Source organism: Lampetra planeri, chromosome 15, assembly GCF_965212315.1.
Source record: "Lampetra planeri chromosome 15, kcLamPlan1.2.h2, whole genome shotgun sequence".
Taxonomy (NCBI): Eukaryota; Metazoa; Chordata; class Hyperoartia; order Petromyzontiformes; family Petromyzontidae; genus Lampetra; species Lampetra planeri.
The window spans coordinates 10847093-10867341 of record NC_136121.1 but is presented as its reverse complement, the minus strand read 5'-3'; the positions used below and the strand labels follow the sequence as shown (position 1 = coordinate 10867341).

Here is a 20249-nt window from a genome sequence, read left to right as displayed (position 1 = left end):
TGTGCATGTCTGTGCGACCATATTGTATGACTTTAATGACACCTGGGCACATGTTTTGGGGGGTGTGCGTCTTACTTTCTGGAGTATCTCGTAATCTGACAACGACCGGAATGTTGTCGTTTTCTCCCCACAAAGCGTCGTCGTCGATTTCGCTCCGACCGCCTAACGCGTCGCCGCCGCCCCTCACCGCCGCGCGCACGCGCGATCACCTTGGCGTGAGTGTACTGCAGCACCACGGCCAGCGCGTCCAGGGCGCGCAGGTTGCCGGCGCTCCCATCCAGCTGGCGCTGCAGCTGGCGCGCCTGCAGCGTGCACCGCTCCGCCAGCGCCAGGGCCCGCCGCTCGCTCTCCGCCAGCGCCAGCTCCGTCGCTGGGTCCGGAGCCGGAGGGGGGCCGGCGTCTGTCTCGGCCGCTGCCGGGGGCCTCGCGGCCCGCAAGCCGCCGCGTGCCACCCCGCCGCGCTCTTTGCCAATCTCTGACAATTCCGCACAGGGACGGAGGGAGGGGGGGGGGCACCGTAGAGTTAAGTCAAACACGGTTAGGCTTCTTTGCTTACCCCCGATTTATTATAGTCATTCCTGTCTGTCGAATCGCCGTAAAACTACGTCGATGGCTTCTACGACTTGCTTTTACTCTAGCTGGCTTTTAAAAGTAACTTGTTAATTCGTTATACTGGAAAGGTATTCTCTGTAATATTTTGGTTAAGTTAGTGCACTGTATATGATTTCTAAATTCTATCCGGTTATTTTTGCATTTACTTCGATTCGCCTCATTCTGCTGAGTTATTATGCTTTTTATTTGTAATGTTGGTGACACACTCTTGTAAATTGTGACTATCCCTGTCCCTTGAGTTCTTACCAAGTGAAGAAAAATAACCTGGAATACGTTAAAACGAATTGTCCATTTGGAACGCTCATGCTCTGCATCGCACCCCAAATTAGAACCCCCCCCCCGCACCCCCCCCCCCCCCCCCCGGGGAGATGACATCATATACCACTGCTTCTGAGATTCATTCCTTTTCCTCTTACCGCACGCTCGGGGTGGAGCTCTTTGCAAACGGCAATCAAAGTGAAAATGTTTGTCATCTCCCTCTTTGCCAAAGGCGTGCCGAACTACGGGAAAACAAAACCCGACAAGATGGGCTTCACCCTTTCTGGAAATAACACCGGGGGGGGGGGGGGGGGCGTTAAGATGTTCAAACGCCAAATCGACACAGCTGCTACTACAAGGCATCATGTCTGCATTTGCCACACGTCCTTGGGGTACAACATGCAAACAAAATGTCCCTTGATAATGTGTGCATTTACACCACTGGAACCTCATTTGCCAGTAAAAAATATGATAATAGTTTTTTTACCCTTCTATCTGGCAACAAAACTTTTTAACAAAGAGTCATTTTTGCATAGACCATAACACCTGCAGCCATAATGCAAACAAAAAACATAACTCTGATAATGTATGCACTGTCCTTGAAGTTGATTGGTCCACACCCGAGACAGCTTTCCTTAGAGCCTAGTCTCACATGGGTTGGACCAGATGACGCCAAAAGGCGCACAGATCAAAGACAATGCACCATCAGAGTATGAGAGCTCGGGGTAAGCATTTACACCATTGGAACCTAATTTGCCAGTAAAAAATATGATAATTGGTTTTTTACCCTTCTATCTGGCAACATGGTTCCTTGTAAAACAGGTGTCAGTTTTGTTGCCAGATAGAAGGGTAAAAAACCAATTATGAATGTGTGCATTGTCCTTGATACCGATTGGCCTACACCATCCAAAAGATGGGCTTGTTTAAATAGCGGTCGGTGACCGGTTCACTTGAGACGCCAGTTTAACCATGGGTGGCTGCCTGGATTTGAACACAGGTTCACAGCAGCAGCAGCAGCAGCACTCCGACTCAGTGCTCTGACACGAAAGCCACTCGACCACCGGCATTCCTGTGTCATTCGTTAATCAGTCAGCTTGATGCATCGTGGTTGTGTCCATGGTGCTGGAAGCCGCAGTGCTTGAGAACAGAGCTACATCTGTTATTTCACTCTTAACAATGAGAGCAGCACAATTCTCAACGACTGCGAGAGCTTTTCCACGAACCACCAAATCTAACGGATCATATTCGGTCGACGCCGAATATCAAATTATCACGGCTGGAATAAAGAAAATATCACGCGCAATTTTAATTAACTCGTGAGCGAAGTGTGCGGCTGCCCGCGTGGTCCTTAGCGAATAATGTAACATTTGTAAGCGCGCTTGCAAAATGAAGGGCAGCGGGGAAAAAAAAAAGTATTGAAAATAAAAATAGCAACACGAATTAAGAGCTGCTGCTGCGTAAGTTTTTTTCCTCTGGTTGTGCCGCGCGTTGTGCCGGCTTATTATCGTGACGCTTTCGCTCAGCTCGCGGTGGTGGTTGCATCTCCGTGAACTCCTTGGAACCGAAAAAGCTCCCAGCACGTGGAGCGAAACGCACGCCGAGCGACGCACGGTGCGGCCAAAGAACAGATCGGAGTGGCGTGTCGTGCAGATAACAGAAACGCAAACAACGAAGGGGCCCGAATCTTGCCTCGCATCCGGAACCAATGCTTGTCCCGCAGTGGGAAAGTGATTAGCGAGAAACCATTTTCCACCACTGTGAAAACACGCCGCCAGTGATAGCGTGCGGCCCCCATCCTTCACCGCAAAAGCGTGTCCTCAACATTTCTAACACTCGGTTGCCCCCTACTGGGGCGAGTCTGGAATGCTGCTGTTGGTGTAAGGGTTAGGACACTGAACTTGCAATCCAGAGCTCGCCGGTTTCGACGTAACCAGCGTGGCAGTTGAAACAACCAGGGCAAGTTATGTTTTTTTTAAATTAAATTCTCCCCAACGCCTCTGTCAAAACCACGGGAGGTACGCCACGGTGTAGCACGGCAGGCCGCGCGCGGTGGGAGAAAGCGTGGCTACTCCCGCCTCTGCCAAAGACGTCTCGCCGGCGTGGAAGAGTCACCCAAATACCCTCTCTTCTCGAGCTTCCTCTTAGTGCGGGGCCCCTTTCGCCAGCAACAGCAGCAGCCGCAGCAGCAGCGCGAGCAAACAAACGCAGGGCAGCAACCCTTTCCGTCGTCATGGGGGGCCGCATGGGCGGCACGCCGTGCTCGTCCCCCAAGCGGCGCGAGATGATCGACTTCGCGAGAGCCGTACCTGCCACACGACGCTGCCTCCCTGGGGTGGCATGGTGGGAGGCTGATGACCCTCTCCCGCGTGGCGTGGGGACCGCGAGCCGCTTGACATCGCCGTTGCCCGCGTCGTCTCTGGCGGCGGTAGCGGTGGCTGCAAAATAAAGACGAAGATCCCCCATGTAGCCTGGACAGACTGAGCGAGCACCTGTGAAGGCCGGCACGACACGCGAGGGGGTGGGTGGCCAACACCACGCCCTTTGTCTCCCCAGTGGCGATGTTTACACACCGCACCAGGTACTCATTTGAGGCTGAGTCGACCAAAGGGAGGCCCAAGACCGGTTCAGAAAATCGTCACCGGTGTTGACCGTGAACGGAAATCGAGCTCGGGTCGCTGGGTTCGTAGCGCAGCGTAGTGCCAGCCGCCGCACCGCCGCTCCCCACGGTGGCTGTGCACGCGCCAACACACGCAGCACACACCAGGAATGAGCGCACGTGTGCTAGCGCAGCGCTCTGTGCGCGTGGCCGGGTTTCCCGCGCGCAACGAGGAGGGGAGCGGAAAGCTCGCACGCGACGTTCGCGACGTGGCCGCCACCGCAGTTTTGCGGCGCCGACTCAAAGACTCACCCGCGTTGGATGAAGGAATAAGCCACGCCGCCTCGGCGATGGTGGTTATTGGAACATATTTCACCACGCTGGTCAGGGGGGTGAGAGGCAGCACCGGTTCAGATTTCACTTCGATGTCAGCCATGGCTGGGAATTGAACTCGGGTAACCAGATTGTGCGTATGACTGTTGAACTTCTTTCGCAACGTACGTAGCCAACCGTGCTAATTGGAGCACAACAAACTAATGACACAAAGCAGTTACAAAGAAAAGAGTTTTCAATCGAGAATTAAAAGTGCACAGCTCCCAGTGGCTTCCTATTGGAAGGAAGAGTGTTCCAGACGGCCACAGGAGCGCATCTGAAAGCGCGCAATACAATGACTATCTTTGTTCAATGGTTAACCAAAAGCTGCTGCGAGAATGACCGGTTTACGCTCTTTGCCGAGATGAGTAAGGTATTGTGGTTCATTCTAGATTTGAAGCTTTCGTGACTGCAAGGATTCATACTCTTAGGTTTTACTTGATACAGCAATCGTGCTGTGACGGTTTCACCTGAAGACGGAAGCTTGTATTGCCTCCGAAACGTCGTGATTTTTATTTTACTTTTATTAATGTAATTTTTTACCCATTGTCGTTCATACCACAGTGGGCTAACCACTGTGCAACTGCTCTACCCGAAATTAAACAGGTAGAGTGGGAGAGAAAGAATGCAATGTTGATATTTATTGTGAGTATACTAAATGACTTTAACATACTGATTCCAACTCATCGGTTGTGCTGGAGCGTGAATTAACCTCCAGAATGTAAGTCAATGATGGGACCGCCTTCATTCTTAACGTAAATCCTTTGCTCGTAAAGAGGCTGATGAGTAGGGAGACCTCAGCTTGACTACGTCTCTGCACAACCACTCATAAACACATTCAGCAGAAAATGAATGTGGACATTTCAACATATCTACAAATATACGAAATTATTCATAATACAAGTGATCCCGAGGGCTTATTAAGCTTCATAAAAAAATTATAAAACACACTCCATGAGAAGAACATTATTTCATTAATTGTTGATGGATGGCAGGCTGACCCTGCCATACAAGTGACACCAATAAGCGTCCAGACTGTAACTATTGCGAGCCCAAACCTGAACATTTAAACTGTTTCCCCCTAAATGTGTATGCCTATAAGCATAAACTCTTCAATATTTTCACCAGATTTCAGGTTTTGAGCCCATTAATGAAGTACAATTTACGTGACCAACTCACTCGTTCGCCCACGGCTCTCGTGTATCTAAATGTAGAAATAGTACATTTGTAATTCGCTCCATTCATACATAGGCCAACAAGGCTATCACGAAGGGCAATGTGTTTCATAGACGGTGTAGTCGGCCAGTAGGGGGCGATGTTAACCGTGTGATTGTAATACTAAAGTATGTAATCCGAGAGTCATCTGAAAATATGGCAAATTTTCACCGCGATGACATCACACCACGGCGCATGGCCTACTCTGTCTTTGGATAACAGCATCCTTCACGTGCACCGTCCAGTAAACAGCGTGTGTATTGTTCGGTTAATACGGGACATCCATGAAAAAAAAGCTTGATAGCTCAGCATAAATCTATATTCTGATGCTAACACATCCGGGCGGCCACACGAATTAGATACGGATGCATCAATAAATCCATGCTGCGGGTAACCTTATCTTATCATACATTTATGTTGCGCCTTAACCAAAGGCGCTGTACAGTGAGCTAACTTTGGCACAGGATGGTTGGCGAGATGAAACGAGATGAGCGGATAGGATATATGCGTGTGTAAAACGAGGTGGTGGTGGTGGCGATGTGTGGAATAAACGAAGATGGAAATGAGACGAGGCGGAGTGGTGACGGGGTGACCGCGGCGAGCTGGGTGACTGAGAAGGCGGCGTTCGTACGAGCGGGGAGGAGAGCGAGGTAGTGCGAGAGGGTGATCGTTCAACGTGCAAGGACAGCTTATTCCAGTAACAAAGCAATCAACACGTTCGTTGGCATCGGCAGCCTTATCTGCGCCAATCCCTTGGCCGCGGGTGTGAACGCCAACACGGGTGCAGGTGTGCATTCCACGGGAGGGGCGGGGAGGCATTGCTTGCGCCGTCCACGGCGACACGTGGGTCAAGACGTAACACGCGTGCGGTGCTGGACGCGCGTGTCGCAACGTGCCGGCCGACCATAGCCAAGGCACAAGGAGGTGCTGGACACAACCACCGTGGGTAGCCGGCGAGGGGGGCATTGTATTCGTGGCGATGCCGTCAACGGCTCTCGCTTGTGGCAGGCAAGACCCAAGTCTGCCCGTCCTCTACGAGGCGCGAATGAATTGGCCAACGGACAACCATCGGTATGCGGAGTACTTCTTGCCAGGATGTAAGCGTGCTGATAAAATAACCTAAATTAATCAATTGCAGCCATATGCAAGCCAACATGTATTTATTTTTAGTGGCTTACTTTCCTATGCTTTGCACTCTGATAGCTTTTTGTATAATTTGTTTTAACTTTATGTATTTATGTAAGTATAGTGAACTTCTTTCGCACCGTACGTGGCTAACCATGCTCATCTGACCCATCCCGACTGGACATCTGTGGAAAAGAGCTTCATAGCTCATCGGATTTCTCCAGGATAAATAAAGATTCTGATTCACTGCCGAATGCCTCCCCCGTGCCGTGTCAGGTTGTTTGACCATACTTCACCACGCTGGTCAGTGGGCACGAGTGCAGCCACGCCGATGCAAGATAACATTTCTGACACCCGTGCTGTTGGTACAAAAGAAATGTCTGTCGGCATATTTCCGCGCCCGGCACACCGCACCCAGTATATCTCTCGCAATGGCTACGGGCAACCAGTCACGTGCCACCTCCAGTCTACGAGCGATCAGGAAAATGTTCCATGAGAAATTTGCTGTGTTTGGCAGCGCTTGCTTTGAACGGCCGCTATTCCAGGAGGGGACCTTCCAAAAAAAAGTCAGCCTTTGACGTACGCGGGGGGAGGGCGGTCACGTGAATACACTTCACGTCAACCCGACCGTCCTTCCGAGCTTCTGTTTAGAAGGCACAATCAGTCAGACCGCGCTTTCTACACGCTAAATTTAGCTTTCACGTGTGCAAAAGGCACTTTGGGAGAGAGAGAAAAGAATTGCACGTGAAAATCAAGTGAAGACAATCAAAAACCACTACAATGCAGCTGCACTCTTAAAGGATGTTTTCAATATAAGGGAAGGATACGTTTATAAATTGGACTGTATTGTGAATATTCAGCAGCATTGCTACATTACTTCCTACCGTGTACCGCACTTTCATAACCAAGTTTTAACTAGTTAATGCAACAGACTTTTAATGAAAACGATCCTTCAAGACGCGGCGGCTATTGCTCCTTTTCCCCTGTTAATCCACAACCACTGAACCGCAAATCGTGTTTTGGGCCAGCAAGCCCTGCACTTTCGAACAACACGGCCTGGCCACTCGCGCAGAGGTTCCCGACAAAGCCTTGCGGCTACCAACCCCGTTTAAAACACGCGCAAAAAAAAAACGTGCACACAAAATACCGGCTGAACGATTCCATGAACGCAGCAGATACTGCCCGCGACAGATGACCGGCCCAAGCAGCGCCACATTTTGGGATTTTGTAGCCGTATTCCTGGCCACAAATTCCCATTCTTTTTGGGCACTGCTCAAACAAATACAGGAAACTGTCTGTTTTTCCTGCCTGCGGCCACCCCGCCTGTTCTCACGATGAAAGCATCCAAGGGTTACTGATAAAACCTGAACTGCCAAGAGGCAAGCGAATGATGCCCGTGGGCACGGTATTGAGGCTTATGTTTCCGAGACCCGAGCAGCAACAACAACAAGAAACCACTGGTATCTGCTGATGAGAAGAATGCACAAATCCCCTGAAAAACCTTGATAACCCACAACAGTGGTGGTTCGACACGGGTGGCCGATGAGGCCTGGCGCCACCACAAATAAAAAATATCAAGAAAAACCCGAAACAATACTTACTTGAATTTCGATGTAAAGCTTCTTTCGTGACTGCAGGGATTCATCTTTTTGGTTCTTTCGGTAAAGTCACGTAGAAGGGAAATAATAAAATAATAAAAATAAAACATAATAAAATTTCGATTTAAAGCTTTCGTGACTGCAGGGATTCATCTTCTTGGTTCTTTCGGTAAAGTCATGTAGAAGGGAAATAATAAAATAATAAAAATAAAACATTATAAAATTTCGATTTAAAGCTTTCGTGACTGCAGGGATTCATCTTCTTGGTTCTTTCGGTAAAGTTACGTAGAAGGGAAATAATAAAATAATAAAAATAAAACATAATAAAATTTCGATTTAAAGCTTTCGTGACTGCAGGGATTCATCTTCTTGGTTCTTTCGGTAAAGTCACGTAGAAGGGAAATAATAAAATAATAAAAATAAAACATAATAAAATTTCGATTTAAAGCTTTCGTGACTGCAGGGATTCATCTTCTTGGTTCTTTCGGTAAAGTCACGTAGAAGGTAAATAATAAAATAATAAAAATAAAACATAATAAAATAATTCTCACGACGTTTCGGCCACAACGCAAGCAGCCGTCCTCAGGTGAAGAACAGGTCTGTCGGGAAAACAGCGTCTTCCAGTTGTGGCCGAAACGTCGAAAGAATTATTTTATGTTTTATTTTTATTATTTTATTATTTCCCTTCTACGTGACTTTACCGAAAGAACCAAGAAGATGAATACTTACTTGCACATTTCAGTTGTAAAGTGCATATGAAGTGCCGTTTGAGACTAGATGAAGCGCAATTTTTTAAAAGGGCGACTGGTCATCACTGGAATTACTAGGCGGCTGTTGCTCCCCCCGCCAATGTACGAACAATATATTAACCCACCGTCCCACAAGGTTCTATTTTATGAAGTAACCAGGCATGGCATCTTTGACACACTCGACAAACCCACTTTTGCTATTTTGTGGTGTATCTTCACCGCACCCTCGCACAGGTGTCTACACAATGAGCTTCATAATTCACTTAAATATCTCAACAAATCCCTACCTTCCAGACAACGGAGCGTTTGTGGGTTTATACGCATTTTTTTCAAGGGCGACTGTCTCTCTCGTGTTCCCAGACAACCTCAAAAAAAGTACATCTCCAAAAAATAATAAACTTTATTTAAATGTGTTCGCCCATCCCATGGCCAATCTCAATGCTCCAGGGGAGATGACGAGATCGGTGGCTGCTTTTTGACAAGAACGGTGACATTAAGATTATATATTTGTTTTGTGATTAAAAAGAGGCTTTACCCTTTCTGGCGTAAATGCACGTGCTAAGATGTCGAAGCACCAAATAGACACCAACTATGAGACATCAAGTCTGCATTGACCACACGTACTTTGTGGTAAAACATGCCAACAAAATATGCTTTGGCAATGTATGCATTGTCCTTGAAACTGATTTGCCTACACCAGAAGATGGCTTTGTCTCGCCAGTGCTATAGACCAAAGGATGCCAAGTCAAACAGTACAAGGACGATGCAAATGCCAAAGCATTAATAGCTCGAGTTAAGCTGTTATATAAAACATAAATATAACTGCTTATATAGCAGATATAACTGCTGGTGATATAGCAGATATAATTAAAAGTTAACCGTACACACAAAACTTGGCCTGCGGTATCTATATACAAACAATAGCAGGAACAAAATAAATCAAGATTATCGGTAGGATTTTTTTTTGTTATCAAAGTAATGCATTCATGAACATCGTTCTTTTGGAAGATGTGAGCTTATTGCTGCATTGGTTAAATACGTCAAATTGTGATTTTACGACCGTTTGGACAGGAGCCCAGATCTTTGTTTTCACTAACAGCACGTCAGGAACCCACCCTGAATTGTTACATTTCCTGCCCCGCATTGTTGTGACCTTGGAACATTCGAATTTCTAAGAAGAACACAAGCTTCCACTCGCCGTGACAACAACACGGATCTACACCAGCCCTTATAAATACATTTCGGTGTTCTTTGCCTATTTAACATTTCACCAACTTTCATTCTGTGCTCTCCTGTTGCCTATTGTTGTTGGAATAGTCTAAAAATATCTTCTTGGTTCTTTCGGTAAAGTCACGCAGAAGGGAAATAAAAAAATAATAAAAATAAAACATAATCAAATAATTCTCACGACGTTTCAGCCACAACGCAAGCAGCCGTCCTCAGGTGAAGACCAGGTCTGTCGGGAGACAGCGTCTGACAGCGTCTGTCTCCCCAACAGACCTGGTCTTCACCTGAGGACGGCTGCTTGCATTGTGGCCGAAACGTCGTGAGAATCCCTGCAGTCACGAAAGCTTTAAATCTAAATTTAAAGTCTAAAAATAATCTTCTTATTTCGTATCGCTGAACAGAACGCACCATACAACGTACAGGCACAACTGACCATACAAGACATAACGATGCAAAGGCCCATCCGCGAATATGAAGGAGACATCACAGCGATACACACTCTGCTGCTCCTCACGTGGCTGTCTGGCTTGACCACCTGTAGTTGCCGCTCTGCGTCTACGTCTTAAAAATAATCAAGGAAATAAGTAACGGGAGGTTGGGGGGGGGGGGCGGAACGGAACGGAGCGGAAGTTACCGTTGGCACGGGGCTGCGTGGGCAGCGCTGGGCGAGGCTCGGTGCCGGTGCCGGTGCCGGTGGGCGTCCGTGCTGGAGTCCTGCCGGGGCTTGCGGATTGCCGCGACGTCACGCTGCGCAGAGACGCCGACCCTGCACCGCGGGCGGCGGGGACGGCGGGGGGGGGGGGAGGAGAGGGGGAGACGGAGCGCCGGGTGAGACTCTTGAGAGCGACCGGCACCAAGGGGACGTCCCCGACGCAGAGGGACCCGTGAGCCACGAAATAAAATTCGCCTGCCCGCCGCGACGAGCCAAACGCGACAATAAAGCACAACGCGCGTGCATCACGATTCATTCCTGGATGGCCCCCACCGGGGTCTAATGAAGACCGTGTGAATGTATCCTCAGGAGGTGGTTGGATATTGTGAAAGTGAGAGCTCCGTAACTCGAAGGGGAGGAATATTATGGGATGTAATAGGTGGAACTGAGGTTGGTGGGAAGATTTGTAAATGGATCACCCCGTATATTTGGAGTTGAGATTGCTGGATCGCAAGAGCATGAGAGATCATGCCTTGGGATAACCTTCAGCTGATCATCCAGCAGTGGTTGAACATGGCTGATGATATACTGGGTATTAGGAATGTAACATCACACCCTACCTCCCCAATTATTTGATTCATTGGCAGGATTTGGGGTGATTAAAAAAATTGGTTCTGAGTTTTGTCCTGGGCCCGATGAAAGCTGCAGGTAAGCTCAATCCCTCTACATTCGGGCAAAAACAATTACATGAAACTCACAGCCCCGCGTGGAACAACATAAATTCATACATAACAAGTGAGCAAATTATTATGATGTGCAAATAATATTTTTAAAAAGCATTCGTTGGACCTACATACAATATGTACAGCTCTTTATTAAGCCACTGTTGGATATAGGCCTCCCCATGTTGTGCCGGTCTAGGCAGTTGCTTGACCATACTTCACCATGCTGGTTAGTGCAGATTAGTAAAGTGGAATGCAAGCCAAGGACTGTTTCCAATATCACTCCTCCCGCCGATCTGATATTAGCCATGAAATCCATGAGCCATTGCAGAAATCAGTTCGCACCTAAGGTCGCAACACTTTAGCGGTAGCGATTTATTTATACAGCTCACAAAGAGTGAATAAGTTAAGAGCCCACTCATTTTTAATTATCACACAAGTTCACTTTTATCGGCCATGCAGAGAAATTCGAATTGGAAGCCACTAAAGCGATGCCACCTCATCTGAGCTCACGGACTAATGGCCAGGAACAGGAACCGAACTCAGGGTGGCCCGGGTCACAGTTCATTCATCACATTGACGATAATGACCTCCATTATAACAGAGTGCAAACAAAGTGCTAGGGCAGACTTCCCCTGTGGAGGCTGCAAGAGCTGCCCGGAATGCCCAGTGCATTACACGTGCTGCCATTCCTTAGCCGTGACTCCACACGCCGAAAATAAATATATACAGTAAAAGGCACGTGTACTTTGCAGCGAGCCGCAGTCCGTCGCGCTGTTTATACCTGGGGCGCGTGATATTGCCAGCCGAGTGCCGCGCCGAGTGGCCATGGGTGTTCCGGAGCGCGGTGTTAGCGAGAAAGGGTCAACGTTTTCTTAGTCTTAACTCCGATTTAGCACAGTTGGCTACGTACGGCGCGAAAGAAATTCAACATTGTACACACTTGCACGTTGAACTTCTTTCGCACCGTATGCTATTTTAAACACGTAACTCCGATGCGCATTCGTGGCATTCTAACAGAACCGCTTAGAGATTAAGTGACGCGCTTAAACGTGAAGTTGTTACATGAAGCAGAAAGCCTTTCAACGTCTTGAAACGTGATGCTTGGATGTGCCGAAATTAATGGATTTAACGTGATTCGGTTGATCGAGAGTCGAATGGGAGTCGCAAATTGATATCAGAATTGATACTCTTACTGTACGGTGCATTGTAGCACCTCTAGCAGCTGCAGGGATTACGTCAACCGATTAAATATGTATGCAAATACAAAAAAAATCGATTCTCTCCCAACAAAGACATACACACGTGGTTCCACATGTGTCACGAATCGACGCCCCGTGACAGTCCCGATTCTCAACAAGCAAAGACGCAGTACTGTCAGCGACGATGCCAATTTATTAATGCAGCAGAAAGGAATTGGATTTTTATTTAATTTATTATATAATTTCCACATGTCCCAGTCTGCCCAAGCAATGTGTCAAAGGAGATTAAAATTTAATTTCCCCTCCCCTGTTTTCCAGATGGAGTGGCTCGTCACCATACACACAGCCAACTATCCCCTCAAGTGATTTTAGGTGTTAAGTGAATTCATTGCTTGCCACGCGCGTTTGCTGGGAAACGCACAATCATCCCGAGGAAATGCTTTGCTACGTTTCGCCATCAACTGCTAAAAGTACATCTTTAGCCAGGGTTTGTTTCCTTGCCCAAAGAGAACAAACTAATAGAGAAATGCGAAATTTATAAAGTATACACATGAGTGGCACACGTTGTCAACGTCGCTTAAACAACGGCAGGCGATGCTATAAAGGCGTTGTAAAATGGTAAAGGTGCAACCCTGCAATTGCTGGATCACGCCAACGCCGACGATAATAAGTCGGCTCTACAAAGCCTCCCCCCCTTAGCGGGTTTACATGTCTCTCTCCCCGTGGGCGCGTTTTCCCCTCCACATTTTAGAATCAACATGCGTTTAGATTATTTTGCTGCGATACATTTCCACGTGGAAAGCCACTTCGTTGAGCTATCATTTGTGGCCAGGTCGCTTCTGAAGAAGAGCTGCATAGCTCAGTGAGCTTTACCCGGTAAGATTTAAAAAAAATAGTTGAGTTTTATTCGTAGATGTTTAAGTGATTTGTTTACCTTTCCTAGACTTTTCACTCCGAACCGACCCCGATTGGGCATCTGTGAAAAAAAGTTTTATCGCTCATCGGATTCCTCCAGTATAAATACATATTCTGGTTCTGATTCTGTATTTGGCCGATGCTTCCACACTGGGCAGATGTCTTTGAATCGACAGGAGTCCCTACACACCGCGACCTGCCAATCAACAAGACTGTGGTCAACTCAATACTACTGGTGGGTGGACAGAGGTGGGGTGATTTAATAATCTTGCAAAGGTACCGTGCTGTAGAAGACAATAGTCAGTGCATATTTCTATGCCAGGGCAAACAAGCTTTGGCTAGGTATCCGATGTCTATTCTGTGAAAGCTCTCAAACAAAGTCGCGCTGAGCTTGCGGCTGGCTACGGCACGGACCTCCACTACGCCACTCGAGTGCTCAGCTTAAACAAGGCAGACTGAAGGCTCCGGCCAATAGTGAGGATTCAAGAAACACTCCTCTCCCCCTCCAATCCCACCCTCTTACAGAATTAACCACACGAGAGGTCAGATGAAGCTACAAAGCTTGTGCTTATTTTTGTGCACAATGGGGCATTTTATTTTCACCAAATCCTTCCTGTGAGCGTTTTTTTTCCCGTGCTTGCCGCAAGACAAAACGCCCTCCCCACACGGTGGCGGGACGAAGAAAGCGTCGACGACTGCCCTCACTTTCACGCCATCGTTAGCACGGTTGGCTACGAACAGTGCGAAAGAAGTTCAACATGCATGCATCATGCACTGCGTGGTTCTCACTGTGTGGCCTTTATGGACCATCGGGGAAAGTGGCACTGTTAGCAAGCACCTATTAAGGCCAGCACCGGCACATGAAGGAGTAGTGTGGCCAGCACTACACCTGGCCACCTTCCACACCCCACCCCCCACAACTGATGTTCATATACTGTACTCATTTTAGTCTAAGTCAACCTCGGGGAGCTGCTCAACTCGTTCAGGTTTCTCCATCCTGTGCACCGAGATCGCATCGAGAAAATATTCCCAAAATTGGTCAACGGGGCTCTCCAAAAAGGGCCGCAGATGAGAGGGCCACCTCCGCCGTGTCGGACGGCAAGCACCAGGTGCTAGGGATCAACCTCGCGGCATCCCGGCCCAACAGCTTTCTAGGCACGGCCACACTTTACCACACTGTAACGGCAATTCCTCAGGAATTACCGACATTCTTCGCCAGCTCGGGCTTGTTACTGCGGCAACAACGTTACAACAGGACACATCGCCAAGCCGTGCTTGTTGACTTACGTTAATGCGTGCGCGCACACACGTGCCCGCAAATCACTGCAGCTACGCGCCGCGCACTTTACTCTGCCGGCTGACGCCGCCTTAATGCGCAGCCACGACCTTTTAAGTGGTTATCCTCGTCGTCCAGAGTGAAATGCGCCGCGAGCGTTAATCGTCATCCGTGCAACGCGTAAAACAAAACAAAAAACGAAGCCTCCAAACGCATTAAAAAAAACGAGAAACGGTTAACACGACGCGTTGAAAAGCACAGTTCAATGGTGTTAAATCTCACGGCGAGGTTACGGTGAAGAAGGTGGAAGACACTTACAGGACGGGAAGGGGTAGGGGGCTCGACGGATGCAAAAGCTGACGAGCGAGGTGAGGAGCGAGAGTGCGGGCGCACCGACCACGGCAACAAAGAGGAGGGAAAGGTCGTGTGAGTACCAGAGTCCCCCGCAGCACAGTGACAGCACGGTCATGGCTAAGTCGAGAGAAGAAGGGGGAAACACAGGGCACGGGCCGACACTATAATAATAACAACAAAAAACGATTATCCTATCCCACGCGCGGCGAGCGCGGCTGACGAGGCAGCCTGCCCGCTGCCGTCTGTGCGTGTGCAGCGGACGCTCCTCGGCGGCACGTTCGATATCGGCGTCCCGGATCGCGGTCCAGAATGCGGGACCGATCTTCGAATCTCAGCGGCTCCGTTCCCTAACGTGCCGCGCACGTCCATCGGAAAAAAAGGCCGATCCGAAGTCAGCCGGCCTGCAGAAAAACTTCCAGCCTTTGCTGCGAGTCAGCGGGTCGGCGATTTTTTCCGCGCGAAGGTTTCCAAAGCTGCGCTCACGTTCTTCTCGCTTTGCTTGCTTGCTTGCTTTTTTTACTTTACTTTACGGAGTCACACCGAAGGGCAAAAACGCGTTCAATATTCCGAGCTGAAATTCTTGCGTTTGACCTCCCGCTGCCGAGAACGATTAGGCATAAAAAGAGGAGAGAGAAGCCACATGCGCTGGAGCGCTCTGAAAAAAAGCCGCCGCACGCGAAAGGCAGGCAACCACAGCAGCAGCAGCAGCAACGCGACCCCGCTTCCCGCTAACAATTCACGTGCCGCATGCCGCCCGCGCCAACCCGGCCGTCCAATTGAAAGCGGCGTGCATACGTTGTCACTTCGATTTTCCACGCTGTACTATAAAAGGTGTGCGCGTGACATGCGACGCGCAACAGGGGCGAGCGATCGGGTGGGAAGGGGGGGAGCCTACCGAGACAGCTGGATGCCCCAAAATAAGAACCCAGAGGTTACATAAATACTGCGCGCGCATTTGCTGGACAATGCTTCCGTGAAATATTTTAGCAGCATGCGGAACGCCCGAACGCTGTAAACGGAGACGGCACAGTGCGCGCATTCGAATCTCTGCGTTTGTCCGTCAGACGCGTTTGTAAATCACTGTCCCGACAGTGGCACTTCCCCATCTAGCCTTGCTGGCCATGAACTTATGATCTTGCTGAAAGGCTGGCATGCTATCAAAGTTACAAATTATTGTCGTCGTAACAGGAGAGGTAAACTGATCATTTATGTTATATATATACAATGAAAATGGGGTGGCGGGGGGGGGAGTGGTGGTACAGCGGTTAGCGCACTGCACTATGAGCCCTGCAACTTGAGTTAAATTCCTGACCATGGCAAACGTTAGTGGCGAGTGATACCCACACCAGTCCTGGGCTTCCCCGCCCATTCACCAATCCACACTTTGCAGCGCAGTCAAGTATGGTCAAGCTACTCCCATAACTGAAATGGAATAAGGGAGGCATTCATCCAGCAGCGGATTGACAAAGGGCTGTAGCATATTATTACAAACTACAACTAAAATAGCCAACAAACCAGTGGGCCAGCACTGTAAGTTGTTTTGATTCCCATTTTAAATCTTGCGCAATCATAGCGAGCCAGCGTTAGCGATGACAACAACGTTCGCCAGAGACCAGCATCGACACACTCGCTGGGCCAATGCCTGGCCGATGCACAGAGGGAGCGCACACTTGTTATGCTGACATGCTCCCCGAGGCCTGTTCGTGTTAAACAGTGAACTCATGGCGGGTAGCCGCAAACGTTTGCACAAACGCATGCTTTGCAATTCCGAGTGACTCCGTGTTCCTCCAACGCAACCGCGCACTGACTGTCCTACCCAAAACAGCGAGGTGCCCTGCCGTCACCGCAAAGGCCGCGGCGTCACAAATGCTAAGGCGTAAGCGCTGCTCGCCGCAAAGACGCGCTGCCGAAAGATGATTGTGATGAGTAGATAAGTTTGGTGCGCATCTGGGCTGATTGCTCATGACCGAATCACCTGGAATGCGCCCAATTCCACCGAGATGTTGCAAGATAAAAGGCATTGTGGCCTGCGTGGTACTAGGATTTGCGACCATTGCACAAAAATGTGCTGTAATAAGCTGCGCAGCTACACAGTGGGCAGAATCCACCGTTGTCCTATACAATGGTCCCTGCCTCAACCAAACCACACTGACCGACGTGGTGCAGTATGGTCATATAAACACCGATTATCCGCATGGCGTGGGAAAGCGACGCAGATGTGGGAAGACCATCATCCAGCTGTGGATTGACAGAGGGCAGAACATGTACACTTAGCTGATTAATGTTGATTGACACGGCTGGCCTAAGTGAGCTCAGTGCCTCAAATAATGACCATGAACCAATGTAAAAATAAAGGCACGGCAAATACAATTTACGCAATTACATCAGATGTACAAATACAAGTGCCAGCGCCCCCCCACCCCGCCCCGCCCCCATCCGAAGACCCGCGAGCCAGATGAATGCCAGAACACGTGACAATGTCTGGCCGTGCGTGCGACCCGTGCCAAGCCAACGCTGTAAAAATAGCCTCACATTTTCCCAGGGCAGGGCGGCACGGCAACGTTACACAGCCACGATGGTGTCTTGTGGCGCACGTGGTGCCCGTTCGAGACCTTCAGCCTCACCTCCCTGTCGACGGTGTACGCGGCGGAGGGTCAAAGGTCGCACGCGAGCTACCTGACGAACAGCCTCGCTTCCTCGCCTTCAGGCTTTCTGATTAACAGCAACTTGTCCACCTTCAAGAAAAACTATACCAAAAGACTAAAGTATTTTTAATTTTACCAGGTAAGATCAGCTGAGTTATACAGCTCTTTTTCAGAAGCGACCTGGCCACAAATGATAGCCCAACGAAGTAGCTTATCACGTGGACATTTATAGCAGTAAAAAAATGCATGTTGATTCGAAAATGAGGAGGGGAAAAAACCGGAGGACCTGGAGAAAAATCCACGTGACCACGGGGAGAGAGACACGCAAACTCCAAATATACAGGCGTCAGAGTGGGGATCGAACCCACGGCCTCCTGTATAACAGGCAAGGTAGATAACAATTCGTATTCAATCGATTTGCTCACGGAAGTGCTGGCGAAAGGTCCTGCAGTAGAAGGAGCTCTGTAGACCACCCTCCCACCCCCCCTCTAAGAAAGTACTTGTGCCATTCTTCCTTGCTGGCCGGATGTGTACCCACACTTTCTCGCACCGCACACGACCTGTCGATCGACAGCAGACGTACCCACACTTATATTGCTCGGTGGACAGAGGCAGGGGGATTTAATTGCCACTCCAGGAGATGGAATATTAACTGGTGACCTCTGGACTGCCAGTTCAGCGTGCTGGCCTTTGGCAGCAACCCCCATTTAGGATACGCACTTTCAAATAAATGAAAGGATAATTATTAGCTCTGGTTAATGCTAAGATTTAACAAGGACACTATGTCCAGGTGTGCGGCCTACAGAGGGCTTTGCTGTGCAAAACGTGCGATATTTTACAACGCCAGCGGAAGTCTCTGCTGCGTTAAAATCGGCATTTTCGTTGCGTGCACATCAAGACTCGCGCTCCGAGGATTACCGAGGCAGTGTCAATCCCAGAGACACCACGAAGCAAAGCAGAGCAAGAGTATAAACGTTCTAATGTTGAGATTACGCTGGATAAAACGAGACATGCTTGCGTGACTCTGGCAGCACAAGTGCTGTCCCATCTGAACTCATTTCGGGGAACACACAACAGCGGGGCATCTCCAGACCCCAGTGACAAGAAGCTCCAGTGTCACAAATCTGCCGGGGCCAAACAATGCCACGATTGTGCCATTACGATCCCCCTATCCGTTTTGTGCCACAAAACAACGCCCATTGTACCGCGGCGGCGGCCAGCAGAGGGCATCGGCAGGCACCGTTGGCCGCCTGCCTTATGAACATGCCCCAACTGCAGAAGAGCCTTGGCCAAATTATGCGGCGGAACATTTCCCCCCACACCACACCGCCGCCCCTCTCCCCCCACAATCATCGGCCGAGTGAGTTGCAAATCCCCCGGAAGACTTTCTCGTTCCAAGCGCAGAAAGTTGGCGGCCGCCGCGTTTTCCTCTTTCCCTCAGTCCTGACCCAAGGATTGAAAACCACGATCACTGCCGAGCGAGCCCCTTGGGTTGCTACGTGGCAAGGGCACCTCGTGCCCAAAATCTAAATCACCAAAATGACCTACAAGGTTCATAGTGCAATGCCCTATGAACCGGTAGAACTGATTTCGATTACCGGCCATGGCTAATAACACATCGGTGGTGAGTGAAACCGATTAGGGCCCCCTTCCACTCCCCCCTCCCCCCTCTCCCCCCACTAAGCCACCCCTTCACCAACCCGCACCAACAAACATTGCAAGGTATGGTCAAACAACCCTCAATAACAACAGATGTGGAGAGGCCTTCATCCAGCAGGGCATTAATAACGAGCTGTACAATTCTTATTCTTATTCACGAAGAGGTACGTTTGCACAGCAGTAAGATTACCGTGCTCTGCAAAGAACCACTTACAAAGAGGACACTGGGCCCTATTCCCAAGCTGATGAATGTTCCATCAATCGTTGGCAAAAAAAACGTACCAACGTCTCCATCTCCTAAAGTGGAGTGAATCGCAAGGGCGATGTTTCCGCCGTCTAATCAAGATTTGAATCTGGCCCAAAACTCAAAAGTAATTCACTTACCTTGAACATAATTTACCAGTAAATAGGACCTCGTGGGAATATGCTTAATGCATCTCTGTGCCGTAAGAGCAGTGATATCAGTAAATAATATATTATTTTTATTTCGTGATATCAGTGACTTCAGTGCCGGCAGCAACAGTGCACTGATTCAAGCACCGCACAACGCGGTTGATCTGGATTCGATTCCCAGCCATTGTTAACATCGGCGGTGATATCTGAACCAGCCCTGGGTCATCCATAGCTCGACACAGCCTTGTGTGAGTGCCCGGTGCAATGTGTAACGATCAGCACTGGGAAGACAAACTCAATGAGGCGTGGTGCTGGCCACACTGCAACTTTCTTGTACCACGCCGACCTTAATAGGTGCACTTACCCCAACAGTCTGTGGAGGCTCTACGGTGGGGGGGAATCGAAATGCACGTGAGAGGAAGCGAGTAAGGGGTAGGTGTTGGGACAGCGAGGGGTTAGTAGAATCTCACCGACAAACTGCGGCAAGGTTATGCGTGCCCGGATGTCCCAGACTCGCCTGGCAGGTTGGACAGACGCTTCGCAAGCACATGCAGAGAATAGACAGCACAGGCGTTAGCGGTGCACAGCAACACAGCAGGCAAGGGGAGGGGGGGTTCGCAGGTGTTAGTGCGTTGCAAATGAGCGCCGGGAAAAGATAACAGCGCCGTTCGTAAAACAC

The 20249-nt window shown here is 49.3% G+C and overlaps 1 protein-coding gene across 4 annotated transcripts in view; it reads right to left on the bottom strand.

Moving 5' to 3' along the window:
• LOC144722722 (uncharacterized) overlaps positions 1-20249 on the bottom strand; it is a 79158-nt gene that overhangs the window by 22036 nt on the left and 36873 nt on the right. For 2 of the 4 annotated variants that reach the window (XM_078601071.1, XM_078601072.1), the window contains exons 5-8: positions 20041-20106; positions 10387-10518; positions 3177-3305; positions 210-475 (exon numbers count right to left, since the gene is read on the bottom strand). In XM_078601071.1, the coding sequence (XP_078457197.1) occupies positions 210-475; positions 3177-3305; positions 10387-10518; positions 20041-20106 (593 nt within the window). The remainder of the gene's footprint in view (positions 1-209; positions 476-3176; positions 3306-10386; positions 10519-20040; positions 20107-20249) is intronic. The other 2 variants (XM_078601074.1, XM_078601073.1) reach the window with 2 other exon arrangements.